General features: G+C 51.8%; 3 protein-coding genes across 4 annotated transcripts; 2 read left to right on the forward strand and 1 right to left on the reverse strand.

Moving 5' to 3' along the window:
- The first annotated feature begins 9 nt into the window (after positions 1 to 9).
- Positions 10 to 4,045, forward strand: CALR (calreticulin). Of its 2 annotated transcripts, XM_045492112.1 has the most exons (9): positions 10 to 317; positions 686 to 787; positions 989 to 1,192; positions 1,621 to 1,715; positions 1,805 to 2,014; positions 2,094 to 2,207; positions 2,293 to 2,436; positions 3,081 to 3,173; positions 3,264 to 4,045. In XM_045492112.1, the coding sequence occupies exons 1-9, from the start codon at positions 227 to 229 to the stop codon at positions 3,462 to 3,464; spliced, it is 1,254 nt and encodes a 417-aa protein (XP_045348068.1). In that variant the 5' UTR covers positions 10 to 226; the 3' UTR covers positions 3,465 to 4,045. The 2 variants fall into 2 exon arrangements, with proteins under 2 accessions (XP_045348068.1, XP_045348069.1); XM_045492113.1 differs by lacking the exon at positions 989 to 1,192 and having other exon boundaries at positions 149 to 317.
- A 1,806-nt stretch (positions 4,046 to 5,851) lies between these two features.
- RAD23A (RAD23 homolog A, nucleotide excision repair protein) lies at positions 5,852 to 12,105 on the forward strand. The gene is made up of 9 exons (XM_045492116.1): positions 5,852 to 6,057; positions 7,443 to 7,604; positions 7,777 to 7,958; positions 8,097 to 8,152; positions 8,286 to 8,413; positions 8,688 to 8,766; positions 8,884 to 9,014; positions 11,086 to 11,250; positions 11,331 to 12,105. Exons 1-9 carry the CDS (start codon positions 5,986 to 5,988, stop codon positions 11,442 to 11,444), a joined length of 1,089 nt encoding a protein of 362 aa, XP_045348072.1. The 5' UTR covers positions 5,852 to 5,985; the 3' UTR covers positions 11,445 to 12,105.
- A 511-nt stretch (positions 12,106 to 12,616) lies between these two features.
- Positions 12,617 to 14,858, reverse strand: GADD45GIP1 (GADD45G interacting protein 1). Its single transcript, XM_045492131.1, has 2 exons — positions 14,464 to 14,858; positions 12,617 to 12,982 (listed from the first exon to the last, which is right to left on the reverse strand). The coding sequence occupies exons 1-2, from the start codon at positions 14,811 to 14,813 to the stop codon at positions 12,664 to 12,666; spliced, it is 669 nt and encodes a 222-aa protein (XP_045348087.1). The 5' UTR covers positions 14,814 to 14,858; the 3' UTR covers positions 12,617 to 12,663.
- Positions 14,859 to 24,829: the final 9,971 nt, after the last annotated feature.

Here is a 24,829-nt window from a genome sequence, read left to right on the forward strand (position 1 = left end):
GCACATACTAACCTGCTCAGACGACAAGGACCCAATGGAAAGTCAGGGCCGTGACCACTGACCAATCATAAGGTGCGGAGGGCGGGACAAGAGGCCGGGCCAGGTTGGTTTGAGAGACAGTAGGGTATAAAAACGCGCGGCCGGCGGCAGCGTCCGTCCCTACTGCAGAGTCGCCGCCGGAGGAGAGGTTTAAAGGGCCCGCGCGCCGCCGCCCCCTCGGCCCGCCATGCTGCTACCCGTGCCGCTGCTGCTCGGCCTCCTCGGCCTGGCCGCCGCCGAGCCCACCGTCTACTTCAAGGAGCAGTTTCTGGACGGAGGTAAGGCCTGGTCCCGCCTCGAGGCCGCCGCGACGACGAAAGCGGTCCCCCAGCCTAGATCTGCGTTGTCGCTTGTAATTACTGCTTAGAGGGTCAATACGGTGGCCTCCGGGGACTAAAGCCGCAGGCGATCCTCCGTTGTGTGTCCCTTGGGGAGCGTCGAGGGTGCAGCGGACTCTCGCGGCGTGAGTTAGGGTTTGGCGGAGGATCCTTTAAGCCATCCAAGGTGTCAAATTAGAGGTTGGGGCGGGGGCAGTCGGGGGTTATCCCTTTTCCAATCCGCAGCAGTTTGAGGCTACTGGCAGATAGTCGGTGGGGGTGGAGTGGGTCAGTACGGCCGCACTGAGCCTGCCCCTTTGATCCTCTAGACGGGTGGACCGACCGCTGGATTGAATCCAAACACAAGTCAGATTTTGGTAAATTTGTTCTGAGTTCCGGCAAGTTCTACGGTGACCAGGAAAAGGATAAAGGTAAGAGCCTGGCGGAGTTGGGGGGGGCGGTGATCGGATTCAGGGGGACTTCCTGGAGGAAGCTCTTGCACACGACAGACATAGCTTGGGATCCCCATGAGCGGGGCAGGGGAGGAGGAAGGGGCAGTGGTTTGTACGGCCAATACTTCGGGTCTATGGAGGTTGGGGCTGAGCCATGACCTCACTCTGGTCTCTCGCTAGGGCTGCAGACAAGCCAGGATGCCCGCTTTTATGCCTTGTCGGCCAGATTTGAGCCCTTTAGCAACAAGGGCCAGACGCTGGTGGTGCAGTTCACAGTAAAACACGAGCAGAACATCGACTGTGGGGGCGGCTACGTGAAGCTATTTCCAGAGGGCTTGGACCAGACGGACATGCATGGAGACTCTGAATACAACATCATGTTTGGTGAGGGGCCCCGCCCTGGTGCTGACCTCTGATTAGTTACAGGGAGACTTAAATGTCAGGGACCCTTAAAGCTGGTGACAGGTAGCTTTGAGGATATGGACTGTATTTATGTAGTTGAGGCTTGCCTTGGGAGGGGAAACGAGAGGATTGCATTGTTATTTGTTGGTGTAAAACTGTTAATTTGTGGTGTTTTATGTAGTTATTTCCTGATATTAGCTGTATCAAATTCTAGAGCTCTGGTTGGTTGGTTATTTCCTTTTTGAAAGTTTCCACCTACGGCCCCTTAGAGCCAGTCAGAGGCTGATTCCTGTGTTGTGACCCTTTGCAGATCTGTATTTAAGAACCAAGTCTTGCTTTGTAAAGGGGGGGCGGGGAGCTTTGCTACGGTGGGCATCCTCTTGCTCTAACTGGACCAACTCTTCACGTAGGCCCGGATATCTGTGGCCCTGGCACCAAGAAGGTTCATGTCATCTTCAACTACAAGGGCAAGAACGTGCTGATCAACAAGGACATTCGTTGCAAGGTGTGACTGGGGGTGGTGACAAAAGGCGGATAGGGGAGTGTCAGAGGCCAGCCTGGTGGGCGGGGCCACTCATCTCCCACTCTCTTCAGGATGATGAATTCACACACCTGTATACGCTGATTGTGCGTCCGGATAACACCTATGAGGTGAAGATCGACAACAGCCAGGTGGAGTCAGGCTCCTTGGAGGATGATTGGGACTTCTTGCCTCCCAAGAAGATAAAGGATCCTGATGCTGCGAAGCCTGAAGACTGGGACGAGCGGGCCAAGATTGATGACCCCACAGACTCCAAGCCTGAGGTTGGTGTTTGGGCAGGTTCTCCCTACATGGAGGGTGTAGAGGACAGCTGGGTTGACTGACCTCTCTGTGTACCTTCAGGACTGGGACAAACCCGAGCACATTCCTGACCCTGATGCTAAAAAGCCAGAGGACTGGGATGAAGAGATGGACGGAGAGTGGGAACCACCAGTGATTCAGAACCCTGAGTACAAGGTGGGGCTCTGAGCGGGGTTGGGGGGACGCACAGTGGGGAGTATGCTGACCCCACTCACCCACTGGTTACCTTCCCCTCCTGCAGGGCGAGTGGAAGCCCCGGCAAATCGACAACCCAGATTACAAGGGCACTTGGATCCACCCAGAGATCGACAACCCTGAGTACTCCCCTGATAGCAACATCTACGCCTATGAAAACTTTGCTGTCCTGGGCTTAGATCTCTGGCAGGTGAGACCGAGGGGATATCTGGAGCACTTCACAGGTTCAGGGTCACCCAGGAGGAAAGGGACAGTAGATTCAACCCCGAGCTGGTCTGATCTAAAAGTAGTGCTTTTTCTGAAGAATTTCGTGGTCTGTCTTATGGAGCGCTCATAGCACTCTCTTTGAGGTTTTGCTTATTTATGTGCCAGCTACCATTTTCAGTCCCTTTATGCAAAGGAGCTTGTTCAACTGTCCTCAACGACTAGAAGTTAATTGGATTACCCCATTAGAAAATTAGTTTCACCAACGCTTGGTTGGCTCGGTTGGTAGAGCATGCGACTCTTGATACTTGGGGGCATGAGTTCAAGCTCCACGTCAGGAGTAGAGTTTGCTGAAAGAATATAAACAAACAGATAAATGTGACTTTTAGAAAAAAATCAAAGGAAGAAAATTAATTTTAGAGAGACCAGGTTGACGTTTTATTCACTGACAAATATTCTGTGCCTAGAATGGTGCCTGGGTGGTAGAAGGTACTGGAAAAATATTTGAACAAGGGACCGAGACCCCATTTTACAGATGAAGAAAGGGCCTTGTGTAGTGGTCCTGGGAACAGAGGGGGTGGGAGTGTTGTCCCCTCTGACCACCCGTCCATCCATCCTCCTGCCCCCCAGGTCAAGTCTGGCACCATTTTTGACAACTTCCTCATCACCAACGACGAGGCGTACGCAGAGGAGTTTGGAAACGAGACCTGGGGTGTCACGAAGGTGGGACCAGGGTCTGATCCTGGGCTTGGGGGTGGGCAGGTCTGGTGGGTGGGGGCCCGGCCCTGAAGTACGGGTGTGGTATGTGTACAGGCGGCGGAAAAGCAGATGAAGGACAAGCAAGATGAGGAACAGAGACTAAAGGAGGAAGAGGAGGATAAGAAGCGTAAGGAAGAGGAGGAGGCAGACAAGGAAGACGAGGAAGACAAGGATGAGGATGAGGAGGACGAGGATGAGAAGGAGGAAGAGGAGGAGGAAGATGCTGCCACTGGCCAGGCCAAGGACGAGCTGTAGGGGCCACACCACCGCCTCCAGGGCTGGACTGAGGCCTGAGCGCTCCCGCCGCAGAGCCGGCTGCGCCAAATAATGTCTCTATGAGACTGGAGAACTTTCATTTTTTCCAGGCAGGTTGTGATTTGGGGTGGATTTTGGTTTTGTTCCCCCCCCCCTTTTTTTTTAAACTGGTGTTTTGTCTTTGATTCTCCTTAGTCCTTATTCCTGATCCTCCTCTTTCTTGATTGACATCTTTGCCTTCTTCTGTCCCCTTCTCTCCCCGGATCCCTTAGTCCCCCTTCAACCTGAGGGGGCAGGGGAATGTGGAGGAGAAGCCCCAGGCCCGAGACTCCATCTGCTCTCCTTCCTGGATCCCAGAGGGGGGCAGGAGAAGAGGGTGGCATCCCCAGCCCCCCGCCCCCAGCACTGAGGAAGAACAGGGCTTCTAGGGCCTGAGCTCTGACCCCTACCCACCACCTCCCTTCCTCCCCTGTTCCCAGGACTGGGCCACTTCTGGGTGGGGCAGTGGGTTCCAGCTCGGGTCACACTGAGAATGTAAGAACTACAAACAAAATTTCTATTAAATTAAGTTTTGTGTCTTCCTCCTGTGTTTCCTTCTGGGGGATGGGACTCGAGTAAGGCTCATTTTTCAGCAGCTGAAGTGTTGATTAAATGTCCCATAAGGTGATAGGAGTTATTGTTTACCCCCACAACCCCAAACCAGTCGGAGGAGAGCAATTGTTAAGTGCCATTACAGATACTCCACATGAGAACTCGTTGAGTCTCTGCACCGAATTGGTGTTTGTTTCTAATACCAGTTCGGTTTGAGGCTGTGTGCCAGAATTTAGTAAGAGATAGAGCAGGGCTATGAACCCACACCTTAGCACCATTTCATGCCATCCATTGGACACTCATCCATAAACTTTTTTTTAATGTTTATTTTTGAGAGCGAGCATGAGTGAGGGGGGTGGGGCAGCACAGAGAGAGAGGGAGACAAAGAATCCAAAACAGGTTCCAGGCTCAGCCGTCAGCACAGAGCCCTATGCAGGGCTCGAACTCCTAAACTGCAAGATCGTGACCTGAGCCATCGGGTGCATAACCAACTGAGCCACCCAGGAGCCCTTTAACCACATTGTAAAAGTCTCAGCTGGTGTTAAAAGCTATTCCTTTTATAATCATGAATATAGGTTCAAGGGTGGTAAATACTTTGCTGGTGGTCTTTAAATTCTTGGAGGGAAAGAGATGGTCCCACGGGGGGGATGGTACAGAGATGACAGGTCAATGAAGTCTAGGCCTCTTAGGCTCTCCTAGGCCCATCTCTTGTTGGGGACCACAAGGCTGTCACTGAAGTCCTGTGAGTAGGCTGGAGCTCATGTCCCTTGTTGCAGGGGAGAGGCAAGAAGTCCTCGACAGCTTGGCCTGTGGTGGAAACATCTAGGCTTGGTGTGCTGTAGAGGAGAAAAACAGCAGGACCTTGTTACAGTTGAGCAATGCGTGAGGTATCTGGTGCTGCGCTTGGGTTGAGTGCTTGGAAACTAAAGAGCAGGTTTGGAGGCAGGAAATGATTCAGGATGGGAAGGCCACCTAGTAACTGGCAGATAAGCCCAACCTTGCTTCCAACCAGTCCCACAAAACACCATATTCAGCTTAGGCTAAGCAATCCTTCAAGTTCGTATTCACTGGATGGTTCACCATGCTTACCCTACTGTGTTCTGTGGCCCAGCCCCACCCCTCTGGGAGGCCTCTAGAATTGATGTATCCAGGAAAAGTTGGTGGAGACCTTCTGTATTCAGTGTAGGGAGGCCTTGGAAGGTGAAAGTTTACTTAAATAATTGGGTCAGACTGGGGATACTGGGGTGGACAAAGTGGTCAGGGAAGGAGCAAAATAGAGATGGGGCACCCAGGAACTAGTACTGTAGGTTCATTCCCAAAATCCAACTCTCCCTCAGTAACGAATGAGGTCACAAAATGCCAGTCGTTCCTGTTTCCGCAGCCAAATGTGGTTTCTCGAATTTTTATTTAATTGTTGGTGACCTTTGGAGTGTTTTTTCCAGCCCTGAGTAAGGGTTCCTGTGAGGGTGGCCAGACCAGAATAAAACTCATTTGGAAGACAAAAATGAAGTTTTTATGGAAGAGATATAAATATCCATAAGTACATGAAAAACTGTTCAATGTAATCAACAAACTCATAGCACGAAAGTGGGGTCGTCGGAGCCATTTTGTGGCTGTATGACGTCACCGCTAACGGGCATGGCGTCACTCGCAGGAAACCACGTGACATTATGCGTGCTGACTGAGAAACGGCTCGCTCCAACCCCAGGCGCAGACTGTAGTCTGCGCATGCCTGGCCAAAGGGCTCTCTCTTGCGCATGCCTACCAAGGCTAAGGGGGCGCGCGCAGGTCACGTGCTTTGGTGGTCGGCGCGCGCACCGCCTGCCCCGGAAGCGGTCGGCTCGCGGCGCGGCTGGGCGCTAAGATGGCGGCGGCGTGAGTTGCATGTTGTGTGAGGATCCCGGGGCCGCCGCGTCGCTCGGGCCCTGCCATGGCCGTCACCATCACACTCAAAACGCTGCAGCAGCAGACCTTCAAAATCCGCATGGAGCCTGACGAGACGGTGGGAGCTGGACCGGAGCCCGGGGGCGGGAACGACGGGTGCCGGGGGTGGGTGGGGGTGGGGAGGACGGGCTCCCGACTGAAGGGGCGGGGTGGACGGAGCGGGCAGGGCCCTGCCCACCCCTCCCTACTCGCCTGGCTCCCGAGCCTCCCTCTGGTTCTCGGCCCAGCCCCCAGCGACTCGTGCTGATGGCGTTTGTGGGCCGGTCTCTGGACGAGGCCCCACCCCCCGGGGCACCCATCAGGCCCCGTCTCCAATGTCAGTGCCCTCGCGGGTCGCTGGAGCCGCTGGCTCCGATTCCAGGACAGGCCACGCTCTTCCGGACGGGAGCTCCGAGTTCGCAGCTTTGAAGGCGTCTCCTGGGGACGTTGGTGGCCGAATTTGGGAGTAGTGACCAGGAGATTCCAAGTAGTGACGGCAGTGACGATGAAAATGATAAACCATTTGGCTCTCAGTGATCTATGTTTGTTGGTTGGTGGTTTGTTCTTTACCAGCCGCTGAGCGTTTTAGTGTTAATCTAACTAAATCTGCAAAACAGGCTTGTCGTTTGAGCACTCTTGACTTATCCACCACGTTTTACAGATATGGAAATTTAGGAATTAGAGAACTTTGTCACCATTAGAAAAGCAGGTAATAGCAGAATAGAGATGGAAATTTGGTTTTGCCTCAGGTGAGAGCCCGTGGTGTAAACATTATGCTGCATTTTTAGTTGAAAAGAGACTTAGGACCTAAGAAATACATGGAGTGTCTAAACTCTGTTTGGTACTTTTTGCACAACTAGCTCATGAAGGAGACATCGAAGTACACTTTTTGTAGAAGAGGAAGAAGCACTCATTTTTTGACTAGCCCAACGGTTTGACTTTGGGCAAGCTACTTAATTTTTTCTCTGTGTCTGTGTTTCCTCAAATATAGAATAAGGCTAACGATACCTGTTTTATGCAGCAATGAGGTTTTATAAGTGATGTGTATACATAGTATGTATGTAAGGCGCTTTTGGAAAAACTGAGAGCTGTCATCAGCATGCAATGAAGAATCTTATTTCTTTTTCCTTCTATGTTTAGCATACTTTATATTTTTTGAAGTTACGTTTGTTTTGTTTCCCTCTTCTCACATTAGCGTTATCTCCACGAAAGCAGGGACTTCGGATGAGTTTTGTTCCTTGCTGTGTGCTCAGTACCTAGAACAGCGCCCGGAGTGTCATAAGTGTTGAGGAAATGCTCCATTGCATGGTGGGATGAGCAAACAAATGCGAATCTGGTGTTCTTGACTATGAAGCTTAGCCTCTGTGCCATCGAAGCTTGTGGTGTCTTTCCCTCCGCTTCCCCCTGCCCCCAGAAGAAAAGAAAGAATCTTGAGGTTTGCAATGAGTGTGCCCTTCCTTCCAGGTGAAGGTTCTAAAGGAGAAGATAGAAGCTGAGAAGGGTCGTGATGCTTTCCCCGTGGCCGGACAGAAGCTCATCTATGCTGGCAAAATCCTGAGTGATGACGTCCCCATCAGGGACTATCGCATCGACGAGAAGAACTTTGTAGTCGTCATGGTGACCAAGGTGGGTGAAGTGTGCTGGTTGGGGGTGGGGGGTGGGTGAATTAGCTGGGGAGTTGGTAAAGAGCCTGTGTGCCCCAGAGAGATTAGCTATGAGTAGGGCGGGGCAGAGACAGGATGGGATGTTGGGGCTAGATAGGGATATTGATGCCTGCTCCTTTTTCTGGGTGTCACAGGCCAAAACTAGCCCAGGCACTTCAGTACCCCCAGAGGCCTCACCCACTGCTGCCCCGGAGTCCTCCACATCCTTCCCTCCGGCCCCTGCCTCAGGCATGTCCCAGCCCTCACCTACTGCCAGAGAGGACAAGAGCCCGTCAGAGGAATCAGTCCCCACGACATCCCCGGAGTCTGTGTCAGGGTAAGGCAAGGGAGCAGCAGCCCCAACTTGGGCCCTGTCCTCCCAGTACATTCCAACGCCCTCACACATGTTCCCACATATCTGGGGGAGGGCAAGCACCGGAAGTCAGGGTCCGATTTCTCTCTCTTGAATTTGCAGCTCTGTTCCCTCTTCAGGTAGCAGCGGGCGAGAGGAAGACGCGGCATCCACGCTAGGTGGGTGGGTGGTCCCCAGGGCAGAAGCAGTTGGGTGCCCCAGCCAGCAGCTGGGCCTTGTGTGGGTGTGGGAGGGCCTGGGAGCTGCCCTTTCCTTTCCTTGGTGACCCAGGCCTTCCTGCTCCTTCCACAGTGACTGGCTCTGAGTATGAGACGATGCTGACAGAGATCATGTCCATGGGCTATGAGCGGGAGCGGGTCGTGGCCGCCCTGAGAGCCAGCTACAACAACCCCCACCGAGCCGTGGAGTATCTACTCACGGTGAGGTGGGGCTGCTGCCTCCTGGGGAGGCCTCAAGGGAGTACTCGGGCTTAAATACCTTAACGGGTGGTGAGAGAGGCAAAACCTGACCTCAGAAGCTTTTGGGTTGTGGTTCCAGCCAGGAAAGGCTTCCTGCAGGAGCTTGGGCATGAGCGGGTGGGGTGGGCCTGGGGAGGGCAGGGCCGAGGCCTCACCTGACCTCTGCCAGGGCCGTGCGTGCAGGAGGGAGGCAGCGGGCAATCTGCGCATTAGAACTAAATAGGACCCCTGACAGGGAATTCCTGGGAGCCCCGAGCCAGAACATGGTTCTGTCCAGGAGAGCCAGGTGTCGGAGCAGCCAGCCACGGAAGGAGGTGAGCGGGTTGGGAGATGTGCATGTGAGGTGTCTGTCAAGGCATCTGACTCCCTCGCTCCTGAGCTTCTGGGAGTCCAGCATGGCGTCTGACTACACACCTTCCTCCTGCCGGCAGGAGAGAACCCCCTGGAGTTCCTGCGGGACCAGCCCCAGTTCCAGAACATGCGGCAGGTGATTCAGCAGAACCCAGCACTACTGCCCGCCCTGCTCCAGCAGCTGGGCCAGGAGAATCCTCAGCTTTTGCAGGTGCGGCCCTGGGGGTGGAGGGAGCCAGGGCAGGCACCACCTCCACTCCCCGTGCGGGTGTCATGGCCCCAGAAAGCTAGCCTGGCCTGGCCTGGTATGTGGGAGTCTCTGTTTGGAAAGCAGGTCTGATGCCCCTGATGCTCCAGGCAGTATGATGCTCTGCTTGGTTTCATGTAATTTTCCCAAACATCCTGTGAGGTGTAAGTGCTGTTGTCCTCCTCTCTAATGGAGGCAGATGCCAGAAGTTTGGAGTAGTCTGGCAGCTGGTGTGGTGTGTGTCTGCCTCCAGCCTCTGGGTCCTTTGTGTCTGGCTTCCATACAGTTGGTGCATCATAAGCGCCCACTGGGTTGCGTGGCACTGCCCAGAACCACTGTGTCCCAGTTGGCTCTGGGACCACTGTGCTCAACGAGGCTCCATCCAGCCCTCGAAGGTTCCTGTGCACACGCGCAGTGGCCCCTGGGTGTGACAGGGTTTTCTGGATCCTCTGTGAAGGCCTCCCTCTCTTAGTTTAAGACCTGTCGTCTGCTGCTTCTCCACTTCTCACTCGGTCTCTTGTCCTGGCTCCTCCTTTTTACTTTCCCCAGATGTTGTAGGGCACAGGCTGCACACCTCTGTTGTCTTTATTTAGTCCTTCCTGCATATCGTCTTGGGCAATGATGCCCCCCAAATCGACGTGACCAATCTGGACCTCCAAATGTTACGTTCCTTCTAAAATTTTCTTTAGTGTTTATTTTGGGGGCAGGGGTAGGGGTGGGAGGGGGAGAGAGAGAGGAAGACACAGAATCGGAAGCAGGCTCCAGGCGCTGAGCTGTCAGCACAGAGCCCAGCACGGTGCTCGAACTCACAAACCACGAGATCATGACCTGAGCGGAAGTCAGATGCTTAACTGACTGAGAGCAATCCAGGCACCCCTGAAAGTGCTTTCTAGAGGTCTAAGACTTCAGAGCAGACCCTCTTCTCATGCCTCCCCTTCCCTGCAAGGACCAGCCTGGGGTTGCTTGAGCCTCAGGCCTTGGGGGCTTGCTGGGGTCATCCATCACCTGTCTTGCCAGAACATCTCACTCAGCCCAGCCCTTCTCTCAGCCTCTGTGGCTGCCACCTCATCTCCCACCTGGTTTCCTGGCAGCCACCACCCAGGCCTTGGCTTCTGCACCGCCCCGTGGTCCATGCTGCACCAGGAGCCAGATTCCTAAAAAAGCACTCTTTACCTTGAAATTAAAAACTGTCACACACAGGGGCGCCTGGGTGTCTCAGTTGGTTAAGCGTCCGCCTTCAGCTCAGGTCATGATCTCATGGTTTGTGGGTTCGAGCCCCACCTCACACTCTGTGCTGACAGCTCACAGCCTGGAGCCTGCTTCAGATTGTCTGCCTCTCTTTCTGCCCCTCCCCCACTCACATTCTGTGTCTGTCTCCCAGAAATAAATAAATAAATAAGTAAATAAGTAAATAAATAAATAAAGTTGTCACACGTAAATAGAGTTGTAGAACACCTGGGTGAGTTAATGTTTTTAAAAAGTATATGGATCACATCTTTCGCTATTTAACCATCACTTTGGTGTCCCCTCATACTAGAAGGCAGAAGAACACAGGTCTGGTCCCTGCACCTTCCTCTCCGATCTCATCTTTGTTTTGTCCCCTTTTTGTTCTTTTACTCTGTTCATGCCACATGGGTCTTCTGTTTCTGGGATTTGCCAAGTACATTTCTATCTCCAGGCCTTTGCACTTAATTGTTCTATCTGGAGGAAATTTCCCTTCCCATCCTACAGATCACAGACCTCCCTTTCCTGGCAGGCAGTGTTTTTTTTCTAGCCCAACGTTTACCCTACTGAATGCTGGGGCCACTGTTTACATTGTAAATCGTTATCCACTCGTTTGCTTGTTCATGGTCTATCTTCCTACCCTGGAACATCAGCTCCACCAGGATGGGGCCTATATCCACCATTATGTTGCTATTTGGCCAGAACAGGCACCCTTTAAATACATGCTGAATGAATGAAAAAGGGCTAAGGACCTGGGGAAGAAGGCATCAAGGGCTAGGAGTCACGGTCTCGTTTTCTCCGTCTCACACAGCAAATCAGTCGGCACCAGGAGCAGTTCATCCAGATGCTGAACGAGCCCCCCGGGGAGCTGGCAGACATCTCGGACGTGGAGGGTGAGGTGGGCGCCATAGGTGAGGAGGCTCCGCAGATGAACTACATCCAGGTGACGCCACAGGAGAAGGAAGCTATAGAGAGGGTAAGAGGCCTGGCTGAGGGGTGACTTCCCTGGCGGGCCAGGCCCTCACCCCCTGCTCATACCTGCCCATCTTCCCACAGTTGAAGGCCCTGGGCTTCCCAGAGAGCCTGGTGATCCAGGCCTACTTCGCTTGTGAAAAGAACGAGAACTTGGCAGCCAACTTCCTCCTGAGTCAGAACTTTGAGGACGAGTGATGCAGGGAGGCCAGGCCACCCCCCCCCCACCTCCCCACCCCCCCAGCTCCAAAAAGTTTTATAAAAGAAAAAAATATATATATATTCATGTTTATTTAAGAAGTGGAAAAAAAATCAAAAACCTTAAAAAAAAAAAAAAACCAACTTCCCACCCTCCCAAAGTGGCTCCTATTCCCATCTTGGCCTGAGAAGACCCAGGCCAGACAGCTGTCCCTGATCCCCCGCCCCAGCCCTGCCTGCTCCAAGAAACTGGCAGGACTGGAGGCGACAGATGGGCCCCTCTTGGCCTCTGTCCCAGCTCCCTGCGGCCAGATGGAGAGGCGGCTGCCTGCTTCCCCCTCCCCCAAAGAGCCCCTGAGACCTCCCCCCCCACCCGCCTTCTTCCAGGGTGAGGGGAAGCTGGAGCCCCAAACTTTGATCCTCCATTGGAGTGGCCCAACCTTTTCATCTCGGGTGAGCACCTCGGGAGGCCTAAGGATCCCTTCCCTAGTCTGGCCTTGGCCTCTGGCCTGCATCCCTTTGCTGGGGAGGAGGAGGCCTGGCTTGTCCTGCCTGGGGAGGGGGTAACATCAGAGCTGCTTCGGAGGTCGAGGCCACCCCCACCCCAGGACAGAACGTGTCTCTGATAAAGGTTTTGAATCGAATAAAGTTTTAAACGCTAGTCCCGTGGTGTGTGCCTACTGGGGCTTCCTATTCCGGCTCATCTGGGTCTGGGGGCCGGTGGGGCACAGGTGATACAGCGGTGCCAAGAAGGGGCAGTGGTCTGTCAGCCTCTGCAGACTGGGGCTCCCCGTCTCCACACCCTCCTTTGAGGCCAGCTCGTTCCCAGGCAGTGGGCCCCAGCCCCAATTTAGCCTTGGAAGGGCTGCTTCTCCCTGCCCGCCCCCCCCCCCCCCATCAGCACCACAGTCTGTTTTGGCTACACTTCCCCCCTTAGTAATTGGCTAATGACTGGAGATTAATGTTGGTAAACAGAAGCCTTCTTCTCCTCTGCCATCTGCTCCTCCATTATTTCCCCACTGCGTCTCTCTTTCTCCCCCTGAAGCCTGAGCTAGCAGGGCCCAGAGTCCCCGAGTGAGCAGAGCCAGGAAAGGTGGGGGATTCCCTGGCCCCAGGTGTTGGGAAGGAACCAGGGGGCCCAGGAGGGGGCCTGATGAGAGAGGAGGACAAAATCAGGGGTGGGGCCATCAGGCGGCAGGTTTTATTGGGAGAAGACCAATCAGGAACCGGGTGCCACAGAGGATGCTGGGTCTTCGGCTGTGGCAGCGGCCAGCACAGCAGCTCGTGCCTCCTTCTTCTGTCTTTGTTTCTCCTCCTTGAGGCGTTTGCGCTGCTGCTTCTCCAGGTCCTGCAGCAGCTCCTGGAAGCGGGCGCTCCTCGGGTCCACGTGGTAGCCCAGGCGCTCCTGGGCCTCAGCCTGCAGTTGGGCCCGCCGCTCCTTGTCCGCCTGCTCCTTCTCCCTGCGCTCCTGCTGCTGCCGCCGCCAGCTCTCAATCATCTGTGGCATCTTGGCCATGCACTCGGCAATGAGCTGCTCCCTGCAGCGGAGGGCGGGGCGGTGAGAACAGCGACGCCCAGCCAGGAAAGGAGCACCCGTCTACCCACAGCACCCCCCCACCCAGTCTGCCCACAGTGACTTCCCCGTGGAGATGAAAAACTGGGAAGACTCGGTGGTCGTTAAAACTGTCAGGAAAAATCCTTGACAACTGAAGTAACAGGCAGGAGAGAGGAACTAACTTGTGCGTGACCTTGAGCACAAGAGAGCCAGATCCCCAGAACCCCAGGAGGAGACCCAGAGTCAACTCAGCATTTCACTGAGCCGTCCCAGAGCCACACACTGTATGGCCATTCCCACAGCGCTTTCATCCTACAGACATCACTTGAGCACCTGCTGTATGCCAGGCCCAGTTGTAAAGGCAAGAAACGGACTGGACTTTTCCCTCCGATCCTATGAGTAGTTGTGAGGCACGGCCTCATTTTATTGTATTTGTTTGTTTTTTAAGAAACCCAAGGTGGCTATATTAATACCAGATTAAGTAGATTTCAATATCAAGAATATTATCAGAGATGAAAAATAATGACACGGGTGCCTGGTGGCTCAGCTGGTTAAGCGGCACAGCCCCATTTTAAAGATTAGAGACGTGAAGGCGAAAGACTGATGGCAGGGTTATCCCGCTGGGATGGGGTAGAGCCTGGGATTCACATTCTAGATCCACTGTTCAATGCGTGGGTGACTGGACAAGTGATTCCAAGTTTCCAAGCTTCGGTTTCTCATCTCTAAAATGAAGGTGATCCCCTCTTCCTCTTAGAGCTATTGTGAGGACAAGAACAATGAAAACCAGGAACATGCCTGGCCTGCTCCTCCAACTTGCCTGCCCACTCCCTCTGGGAAGTGGTACCGTCCTGATGCCCCTGCTTTTGCATTCTTCAAGTCTTCTTCAGAGTTGTCTCCAAGTCTGACCTCTGCCCTGGACTGCAGGCCCCATCACCTCCCACTCTTCCCCAGTCACACTGACCTCCTGGCAGTTCTTAAAGCATATTCCTACCTCAGGGCCTTTGCACCGGCTGTTCCCAGTACCAGTAACACTCTCCCTATGATCTCCCCACGGCTATGTCTGGCCATTCAAGTCTCTAAGTATCAAGCCCTCAGAGCCCGAGGTTCGAGGTCTTGCAAGCCAAAGTTGCTCTCCAAGGCACACTTTTAACTCAATTTTCTCTCTCTTCCTCATGGTTCTCTGCCCCCACCTGAAATTATCTTGTTTTGTTCTCTGCTCTGTGCCCGGCACCTGGGACAAAGCCTTACACAGGAGGCCCTCAGTAAAGATTTGATGAGTGGCTAAACGAATTGTTACTCAAAAATCTGTTTTGTAGCTAGGTGAGCATACAGGTAAATCTACATACAGCACGCAAACTCCCCTGCGATGGACGCTGGATAGAGTTAAGCACCGTGCACAACAGTTCATCCGCCCGGCCGCAGAGGGCACAGCCCGCAGCCCCGCGCCCACCCCACCGCACACACCTGGCCTGACGCTTCTGCTCCTCCGCCAGCCGCTGCACCCGCAGCGACTCCTGCATGGCCGCCAGGCTCGGGCACCATTCGCGCTCCTCGGCCTCCAGCTCGCGGAGCTGCTCCCGCGAGGGCCACAGCGAACCGGCGGCCACCCCGGAGGCGGCGCCGTGCCGCGCGAACTGCTTGGCCGCGTAGCGCGGCCCTAGCTGCCAGCGTGGGGTCAGTGGGTCGTCCGGGTCCGGCCACCAGGGCCCTGGCGAGCGGCGTGGGGGCGGCGGCGCCCGGTAGTCCCGGGAGCCCCGGGTCAGGGTCGTCGCCAGCCCTAGCAGGCTGCGCGCCCGCCGCACGGACGCCGCCATCTTGGCTGTGCGGGGTCCTCGCGGGCCGGCCGGGCTGGCCACAACACTGCCTGCGCGCGAGGTCCGGAGACGGGCTGGGCGGGGCGAGGGGAAGTCCCCGTGGCCCCAGCTCCCGGCTGGGGAGAGGAGAGGGTAAAAAGTTTTTCATCCGTCTTCAAGTATAGTTTAGAATTTTTTTTTTTTTTTTACCAGTTATTTATTAAAATCGCATTATATTTTCATTTTATATTCTTAAGGTAGCATTTGATTTTTCATTTTACAATTTAAATATGAAATGTTTAAAAACTTAAATATGACTTCCATGTGAAGTTTAAACTACATATTACTTTATATTTTAAATATTTAGAATCTAAGGTATTCGTTAAAATGTTTAAATTTCATCTTGAATACTTAAATATTGTTCATAACATTAAATATTTGTTATGCTTCATTTTATGCTTTAAATTTGATTTTGACGATTTCAGGGTTTTTATTTATTTATTTTTTAATGATTATTTATTTTTGAGAGAGAGAGAGAGAGAGAGAGAGTGTGAGCGGGGAAGGTGAACAGGGGAGGGGCAGAGAGAGGGGGAAACACAGAATGCAAAGCAGGCTCCAGGCCCTGAGCTGTCAGCACAGAGCCCAGTGCAGGGCTCAAACGCGATAACTGTGAGATTGTGACCTGAGCCGAAGTCCGATGCTTAACTGACTGAGCCACCCAGGTGCCCTCAAGATTTTTATTTTAAAGAATTATGTAAAACCTTACCTAGACAATTGTTTAAAATGTTTAAATTTCTATTTCAAACACTTATTTAAAGTTCTATGGTTATTTAAGACATTTATGTAGAAATTCGATCTTAAATTTTATTGTAAATATTTTGTTACTTTATGCCTTTTAATTTAATTTTTCATATTTAAAATATGTTTAAATTGGTTGATCAAGGTGCAGAAATTAAATACTACTTACACAAAATTTTTTTTAATGGTTTTGAGTTTTGAGAGAGAGAGACAGAGCGCAAGCAGGGGAGGGGCAGAAAAAGCAGGAGACACAGAATCCAAAGCAGGCTCCAGGCTCGAGCTGTCAGCACAGAGCCTGACGCGGGGCTTGAACTCGTTAAGTGCAACAGCATGACCTGAGCCGAAGTCGGATGCTCCACCGACTGAACCACCTAGGTGCCCCAACACTACTTTTTAAAAACAGGATTTCATCGCTTCTCGGCCTTTTGGCTAAGATCAAGTGTAAAAACAGGATTTCAGTCTTCAAAAGGAAGGAAATGGGATGAAGAACATGGGTGAATCTGGAAGACATTATACTGAGTGAAATAAGCCAGTCACAAAAGAACATACATTGTGTGATTCCACTTATATGAGGTCCTTTGGGGGAACCAAATCCGTAGAGACGGAAAGTAGAATGGTGGTTGGCAGGACAAAGAATGGGCGTTAGTTAGTGTTTAAGGGGGACGGAGTTTCTGTTTGAGAAGACGAAAAAATTCTGGAGCCGGAGAGTGGCAGTGGTTGCACAACAATGTCAATGTGCTTAATAGCACTGGACACGACGCTTGAAAATGATTAAAATGGTATATTTTACGTTACGTGTATTTTATCACACACATGAATCGCAGTTTGCGCAGTGAACTAGGAAGCCTGGAGAAGAACCCTAGCTCGTAACAGCGCCGTGTATGTATCAATCCCAAACCGGAAACAGCGGGTGCCTGAGTCCATTCACAGCAGAACGGAGACCTAGCTTTTGATGTTTCAACCAACAGAATACTACACAGGAATGCAAGCGCAGAGATTACAGCCGCCCACAGCAACGCGAGTGATTCCCAGGGACATCATTTGTAACAAGCAGGACCCACGTGATTCCTTTTCACAAGGGGCTGTTTTTCGTTGTGCGAAGTTTTCACAAGTCATCCTTTTTGTGGAAAGCGGAGAACCAGTGGTGTCATTAGGGATGCGCACCTTGAGGGGTGACCGATGAAAGCAAGGCAGCAGCGATCATTCTGGAAGTCCAGGTGGGATACCTCTGGCGGGGACGAGTAGGCATCTGGTGGGTCACGTGGCAGGGTGGGAAGGGGAGGGGGCCACTTCGTGACAGGTCATTGGGCTGGGCAGTCCTGTTCTGTTTGCTTTTCTCCACATAGACTGGATTCAGGGTTCTTTCTTGGCTACAGTGATGCCTAAGTTATAAGTATTTTTTAAGCTGTGTAGGTGTGGCTTGCATACTTTCCTGTAGATTTATTATATTTTGCAAGTGAAAAAAAAAACAAAAATACAAGCAACAAAAATGATTGCAGTGAGCAGTCTTACGCCCACCTGTCTTCCATCCTCCGCTCCCCTGAGCTGCTTCCCCAACTTGTATCAGTTTCTAATGTATCCTAGAGCCTCGCTTTATGCATTGTCACTTATAGTGTTAGCGAATTATTTCACAGGGACAGATGAGTACAGTCACATGCGTCATCACCCAGATTTAACAGATATTAACATTTGACTGGATCACTTCAGATCTTTTATTTACTTACTTACTTATTTAAATATTTATTTATTTATTTAGAGACGGTACGCAAGGGAGGGGCAGAGAGAGCGGGAGAGAGAGGATCCCAAGCAACCGGGATTGCTGACAGCTCCGTGCGGTCGGCCAAGAGCCCGAGGTGGGGCTTGATCTCACGAACCATGAGATCACGACCTGAGCCAAAGTCAGGGACCCAACCGACTGAGCCACCCACGCGCCCCATCATCATCACTTTATTTTTTTAATTTTTAAAAAATGTGTACCCGGGTTTTTTTTGAGAGAGAGAGAGACAGAGCGCGAGTGGGGGAGGGGCAGAGAGAGACAGAGACACAGAATCTGAAGGAGGCTCCAGGCTCTGAGCTGTCAGCACAGAGTTCAACTCAGGGTTCGAGCCCACGAACCGTGAGATCATGACATGAGCCAAAGTCAGATGCTTAACCGACTGAGCCACCCAGGCGCCCCATCAAAAAGTGTCCTATTTAGGGGGGCCTGGCTAGCTCAGTTGGTGGAGCATGCAACTCTTCATCTCCGGGTTGTGAGTTCGAGCTCCCGTGTTGGGTGCAGAGATTACTTTAAAAAAGTAACAAAGTGTACTATTCAGTGTCTTCAAGCATATTCACACGGTTGGGCAACCCTTATCGCCATCCATCCCTGGAATTGGTCATCTTGCAAAACAGAAACTGTCCCCGTTAAATACTAACTCCTCATTCCTCCCTCCCCCAGCCCCGGCACCCACCATTCTATTTCTGTCTCTTATGAATCTGACAACTCCAGGGATTTCATAGAAGTAGAATCATGTTATATTTGTCCTTTTGTGGCTGGTTTATTTTACGGAGCCTAATGTCCTCAATAACGTCCCCATTGTAGCATGTGTTAGAATTTCCTTCCTTTTTAAGACTGAATAATATCCCGGTGTATGTGTTTACCACGTTTGGTCTGTTCATTCGTCCATCGACGTACCCTTGGGCTGCTTCCACCTTATGACTGCTGTGAATAACGTTCCCATGAACATGAATGTAGAGTGGTTATTTTTATTTCTTTATTTTTTTTAACGTTTGTTTATTTTTGAGACAGAGAGAGACAGAGCACGAATGGGGGAGGGACAGAGAGAGAGGGAGACACAGAATCGGAAGCAGGCTCCAGGCTCTGAGCCATCAGCCCAGAGCCCGACGCGGGGCTCGAACTCACGGACCAAGAGATCGTGACCTGAGCTGAAGTCGGACGCTTAACCGACTGAGCCACCCAGGCACCCCTAGAGTGGTTATTTTTAATAGAAAAAAAAAAAAAAAAAGAGTAGAATAAAAATACCAGATTGTATCACATGTAGTAAGGGTAAGTATCCTCTGGTAAAAGAAAACTTTCTGCCACATATACGTATATGGATATACTAATGTTCCAGTCGTGATCGCTGCTAACAAACCCGGCCCCAATCCGCCGTTTTGATTATGCTCAAAGAGTGTTATAGATCAGGAATTTGGGCGGAGCCCAGTAGGGAGGGCTTGTCTCTGTTCCATGCTTTCTGCGGCCCTCGCTGGGGAGAATTTGAAGTTGAATGACCTGATGCCTAGCCTCCAGAATCTTCGGCAGGCATCTTCCTTCATTCATGTCTCATTATTGACGCCAGCTGAAGTCTCAGCTGGGCTGTTGGGTGGAGTATCGTCTGCATAGCGGTTTCTCCGTGTGAGCCAATTTGGGCTGCTTCACAACATGGTAGCTGGGTCCCAAGTGAACAAGGCCGAAGTGCGTGGCATTTTTATGACTGAGTTTCAGAAATCACATGACATGGGGCGCCTGGGTGGCTCAGTCAGTTAGGCATCCAACTTTGGTGCGGGTCATGATCTCTCGGTTCGTGAGTTCGAGCCCCGCGTCAGGCTCTGGGCTGACGGCTCGGAGCCCGGAGCCTGCTTCGGATTCTGTGTCTCCGTCTCCGTCTCCCTCTCTGTCCCTCCCCCACTCATGCTCTGTCTCTCTCTCTCTCTCTCTCTCAAAAATAAATGTTAAAAAAATTAAAAAAAAAAAGAAGTCACATGACATCATTTCTGTTTGATTCTATTGGTGGAGCCAGTCACAAAGTCTGGGTTTGAAACCCCTAGGTTCAAGGGGAGGGATCAAAGACTTTGTCATGCAATCAAACGATTTTCAAGGTCACATACAAAAGATTGTATGTAGAGCACAGAGGATGGGGCGTATCGTTGAGGTCTCTTTGGAAAATATAATCTGCTTCTGGTTCACAGTATAAAGTATGTGTCTTATTTAAAAAAAATTTTTTTTTAATGTTTATTTTTATTTTTAAGACAGAGAAAGACAGAGCATGAATGGGGGAGGGTCAGAGAGAGGGAGACAGAATCTGAATTAGGCTTCAGGCTCCAAGCTGTCAGCACAGAGCCCGACGCGGGGCTTGAACTCACGGACTGTGAGATCATGACCTGAGCCGAAGTCTGACGCTTAACCGACTGACCCACCCAGGCGCCCCAATTTTTTTTTTTTTAATGTTTACTTATTTTGAGAGAGTGTGCGTGAGTCAGGGAGAGGCAGAGAGAGAGAGAGAGAATCCCAAGCAGGCTTTGTGCTGTCAGTGAATAGGCCGACAGGGGGCTCAAGCTCACAAACTGTGAGATCATGACCTGAGCCAAAATCGACAGTCAGGCGCTTAACTGACTGAGCCACCCAGGCGCCTTGAAGTATATTTCTTACTGTGAGCGTAGTGGTTAAAAAAAAAAAAAGTTAAAAAAAAATCTGTGCTCCATATTGTTCATGGTAGGAATAAACTATAATTATTACAGCAGGCTCTTTTGATGGACGTTTGTTTCCAATTTTTCTTGACTGCAGAAATAATCCTGCAGTGAGCCTCCCTATCTGGGTTCCCCTGTGCCCACGAGGAGGTTTCCCTGAAGTGCCCAAGAAATCCAAGCCTTTCCCCAGGATTTGCCGAGGGACATATGGCTACTGTGGTTGAGGTCCAGTGAACGAAGGGGGTTGGGGAAGGAGGTGCAGTGAAGAGTGACAGGCAAGGGCCAGCCCTGCGGGCATTATAGGCCATGGTGAGGAATATGGTTTATTCCAAGGGCAATGGGGAGCCATGGGAAGTCTTTGAGCCAAGAAGAGATGGATATGATTTATAGTTCTCCTCTGGCTGCTGAGAAGAAAAGACATTGAGTGGAGCAACATGGAGAAGCAGGAAGACCCATTAGGTGGCAGAAGGGGCCACATGGTCCCAGACCCACACTGGCCTCAGGGCCTTTGCATCACCTCTGTTGTTTCTATGCCTAGAACTGTCTCCCAAGATCTTTACATGGTGGGCTCTTTCTTGTCATGCAGGTTTAACTCAGTGGTCACCTTCTCTACTTCCTGAACCTTTGAAGAGACAGGCTGGTCTTTGACCTCAAAGTCAAAGACAAGTTCACAGTCTTGTGGGTGAGACGCACAAATAACTACAATGGTGAAAGAGGAAGGAAGTCCCCACAATGGTGCAGGATTTCTGAACAGCAGTTTCCTACCAGGTCAGGAGGTTTCGGATCCACTCTGGGAAACATCAGCTTAGAAGTTAAGAGCAGGCACTTTGACGACAAACTAGCTTCCCCACCCCCCACTGCTGGCCAGGGCTTTGCACACAGCAGCGGCCAGATGGCACAGGCCGGAGGGAGGGTGGGATGGGGGGGAAGGAGCAAGGGGGAAAGAAGGGGTAAGGCTTCTGAGGGTAGGTCTTAAATTTAAAAAAAAAATTTTTTTAAGCTTTACTTATTTTTGAGAGACAGAGACAGACAGACAGACAGAGCATGAGTGGGGGAGGAGCAGAGAGAGGGAGACACAGGATCCGAAACAGGCTCCAGGCTCTGAGCTGTCAGCACAGAGCCCGAGGCGGGGCTCGAACGCACAAACCACGTGATCATGCCCTGAGCCGAAGTCGGACGCTCCGACTGAGCCACCCAGGCGCCCCCTGAGGGCAGGTCTTAAGTTGAAATTTTAATTTACATTTAAATTAAAATTTACACAGCATACAATCAATCATGTGCAGTGAACAATCCAGTGGCATTTAGTACATTCACAATATCGAGCATCCAGTACCACTATCTAGTTCTAGAACATTCCCATCGCCCCAGAAGGAAACTCCATACCCATGAACAGTCACTCCCCAGTCCCCCCTCCCATCAGTTCCTGGCAACCAGTAAACGACTTTCTGTCTCTCTGGATTTGCATAATTCTGGACATTTCATATAAATGGAGCCGTTTGTGACAATTTGTGTCTGGATTCTTCATTTGCAGGTTTTTGAGGCACATCCATATTGTAACATGTATCAGTCCTTGTTGGACTGAGTCATGTCCCCCCGAGATTCACATGTCAAAGTGCCACGTGCCAGTACCTCAGAATGTGACCATATTTAGAAGTAAGATCTCTAAGAAAGTAATTAAAATGAGGTCATTAGGGCCCCTGGGTGGCTCAGTCGGTTGGGCATCTGACTTCGGCTCAGGTCATGATCTCACAGCTCGTGAGTTCGAGTCCTATGTCGGGCTCTGTGTTGGCAGCTCAGAGCCTGGAACCTGCTTCAGATTCTCTCTCTCTCTCTCTCTCTCTCTGCCCCTCCCCTGCTCATGCTTTGTGTCTCTCAAAAATAAATAAACATTAAAAAAAATTTTAAGTTCATTTGAGAGACAGCGAGAGAGCAGGTGAGTGTGCACGATGTGGGGGGCAGAGAGGCAGAGAGAGAGAGAGAGGGAGGGAGAGAGTCCTAAGCAGGCTCTGCATTGTCAGCACAGAGCCCAATGTGGGGCTTGAGCCCATGAACCATGAGACCATGACCTGAGCTGAAATTAAGAGTAGGACGCTTAACCGACTGAGCCACCCAGGCACCCTTTTTTTTTTTTCCTTTTTTAATTTTTTAAAAATGTTCTGGGGTGTCATATTTTTTTTTTTTTACCTATACTTATTTAAATGCCTGAAATAGTTCACCTAAAAAGCAAAGGGCAGGACAATGGTATATAGATTGCTTTCATTTGTGTGTTTTTCTTTTCTTATGTTTCGGTTTTGTATGCTTAAAAGAGTTTTTAAACTCTAAAGTGAAACCCCTCCCTAAAAGGAAAATCTTGCTGCTCTTTTCAGCATGGAAATATAAGTGAACTCTAAATGCAAATACAAGTAGGGGCACCTGGGTGGCTCAATCAGGTAGGCAGGGACCTCAGCTCAGGTCATGATCTCCCAGTTGGTGGGTTCGATCCCTGCTTTGGGCTCTGTGCTGCCAGCTCAGAGCCTGGAGCCTGCTTCCGATTCTGTATCTCCTTCTCTCTGCCCTTCCCCTGCTCATGCTCTTTCAAAAATTAACATGCATCAGGGGCGCCTGGGTGGCGCAGTCAGTTAAGCGTCCGACTTCAGCCAGGTCATGATCTCGCGGTCCGTGAGTTCGAGCCCCACATCAGGCTCTGGGCTGATGGCTCAGAGCCTGGAGCCTGTTTCTGATTCTGTGTCTCCCTCTCTCTCTGCCCCTCCCCCGTTCATGCTCTGTCTCTCTCTGTCCCAAAAATAAATAAACGTTGAGAAAAAAAAATTAACATGCATTAAAAAAAATTTTAATGCAAGTACAAGTAAACCATAGCTTGTAAATTCTTTTCAAAAAAAATTTTTTTAAGTTCATTTATTTATTTTGAGAGAGTGTGTGAGTGCATGAGCGGGGTGGGTAGAGAGAGAGAGAGAGAGAGAGAGAACCCCAAGCAGGCTCTGTGCTGTCAGCACAGAGCTCCAGGCAGAGCTTGATCTCACGAACCATGAGATCATGACCTGAGCTGAAATCAAGAGTTTGTGGCTTAGCCAACTAAGCCACCCCCACCCCCAGCTTGTAAATTCTTACTCTCCTCCTCCAAAAGGTCAGCGTGTAATAGACATCCGAATGTTTTTTAAAATTCAATTTTCTTGGGGGCGCCTGGGTGGTTCACTCCATTAAGCAACCCACTCATGATTTCGGCTCAGGTCGTGATCTCACAGTTCCTGAGTTTGAGCCCTGTGTGGGGCTCCGTGCTGACAGTGGGGAGCCTGCTTGGGATTCTCTGTGTCTCTCTCTGCACCTCTCCAGCTTGTGCACGCTGTCTCTCAAAATAAATAAACATTTAAAAAAACCTGTAAACTTAATTTTCTTGGATATCCTTCCGTGTAAAAAAAAAAGAGGTTCCTTAGTCCTGTACCACTGTGTAGTATTATGGGATTATGCCTGGTGAGTCTGGGGAAGAGGGAAGGAGGCGGGGGGGGGGGGGGGGGGGGGGCAGTTGGAGGGGCTGGAGGGAGTGAGAAAGGGGGAGAGGGTGGGAAAGAGGAGGAAGGGGTGGTGGTGATAGGAGCAGACGGGCGACACCTGTGGGCTGCGGTGAGGACTTTGGCTGTCACCCGAGCGAGGTGCGAGCCCTGGAAGGTTCTGAGCAAAGAAAAGTGCCCGGACCCAAGTGCTCACTGGCGCCTCCTGGCTGCTGTGGGGGGAACAGACTTTGCGGAGAGGTGCTGGGAGCTCGAGCACCAACCCAGGGTGGAGGGGCCGTACTGGTTCAAGCGGGGAAATGACAGGGGCCGTGTCTGGGCGGGGGGCGAGAGAGGAGTGAGAAGTGGACGGATTCTAGGTAGATTCTGGAGCAGACGGGATTTGCCGTCATAGCAGATGGGGGGGGGGGCGGGTGCAATCAGAGAAAGCGAGGGGCTCAACGGTGCTCCAAAGTTTGGGGCGTTAGCCCTGGGCATCAGCTGGGTCTAGAGGACTTCGAGGGGGCGGGCTGGGGGACGCCCAGGAGCTCGGATGCAGCGGGGTGTGTGGGAAGCACCCTCGCACCTCCAGGTGGGGCGTCCAGGAGGCAGATGCCCTGGGCTCGGCTGCCGCGCAGTCCCGAGAGCCGCCGCCAGAGGGCGAGCGCGTCCCATCGCACTTCGCAGCCCCGCGGGGCGCGGGAAGGACCGACCGTGCGGCTTCTCACGGCCCCTGCGCCGGCAGCTCCTCGCCTGGGTGCGAAATGGGGGCTACGGGGGTGCCAGGGCCCGGCCCGGCCCCCCACCCAGGCGTCCCCGGGGCTCCAAAGCCTGGGACACGGCTCCCATTCTCTTCATGTGCTTCCAGCCCTCCAGCCTCCACCCCCCACCGGGCTGTTCCCATCGCCTCCAGCACCACCTCGGGGCTCTGCAAAAATGTCACCTCCTCGGGGAGGCCTTCTCTGACCACCCTGGGGGGCAGAAGTCCCCGCCCTGACTCCTGTAAGGCACATGCTATTTAAATAACCTAACACTTCAGACCCTGACATCATCTTATCTTGTACTGCCTGTTTTCTGCACGGCGGTGTCACATCCACAGCGAGAATCCATTTCTGTCTTGCCCCCCCACCCCCACCCCGCGTCCCCAGGGCTGGGAATCGCGCCTGGCCTCTAATAGGTGCTAAAGGAAAAACAGCTATAATGAAGTTAATCATAGTTTACTCATGGTTCTACTGTGTATCAGCCTCTGTTGTAAGCTGCTTGCGTAAATTATCTCCTTTGAGTCCTCAGAATAGCCCCACCAGGTAG

This window comes from Leopardus geoffroyi, chromosome A2, assembly GCF_018350155.1.
Source record: "Leopardus geoffroyi isolate Oge1 chromosome A2, O.geoffroyi_Oge1_pat1.0, whole genome shotgun sequence".
Taxonomy (NCBI): domain Eukaryota; kingdom Metazoa; phylum Chordata; class Mammalia; order Carnivora; family Felidae; genus Leopardus; species Leopardus geoffroyi.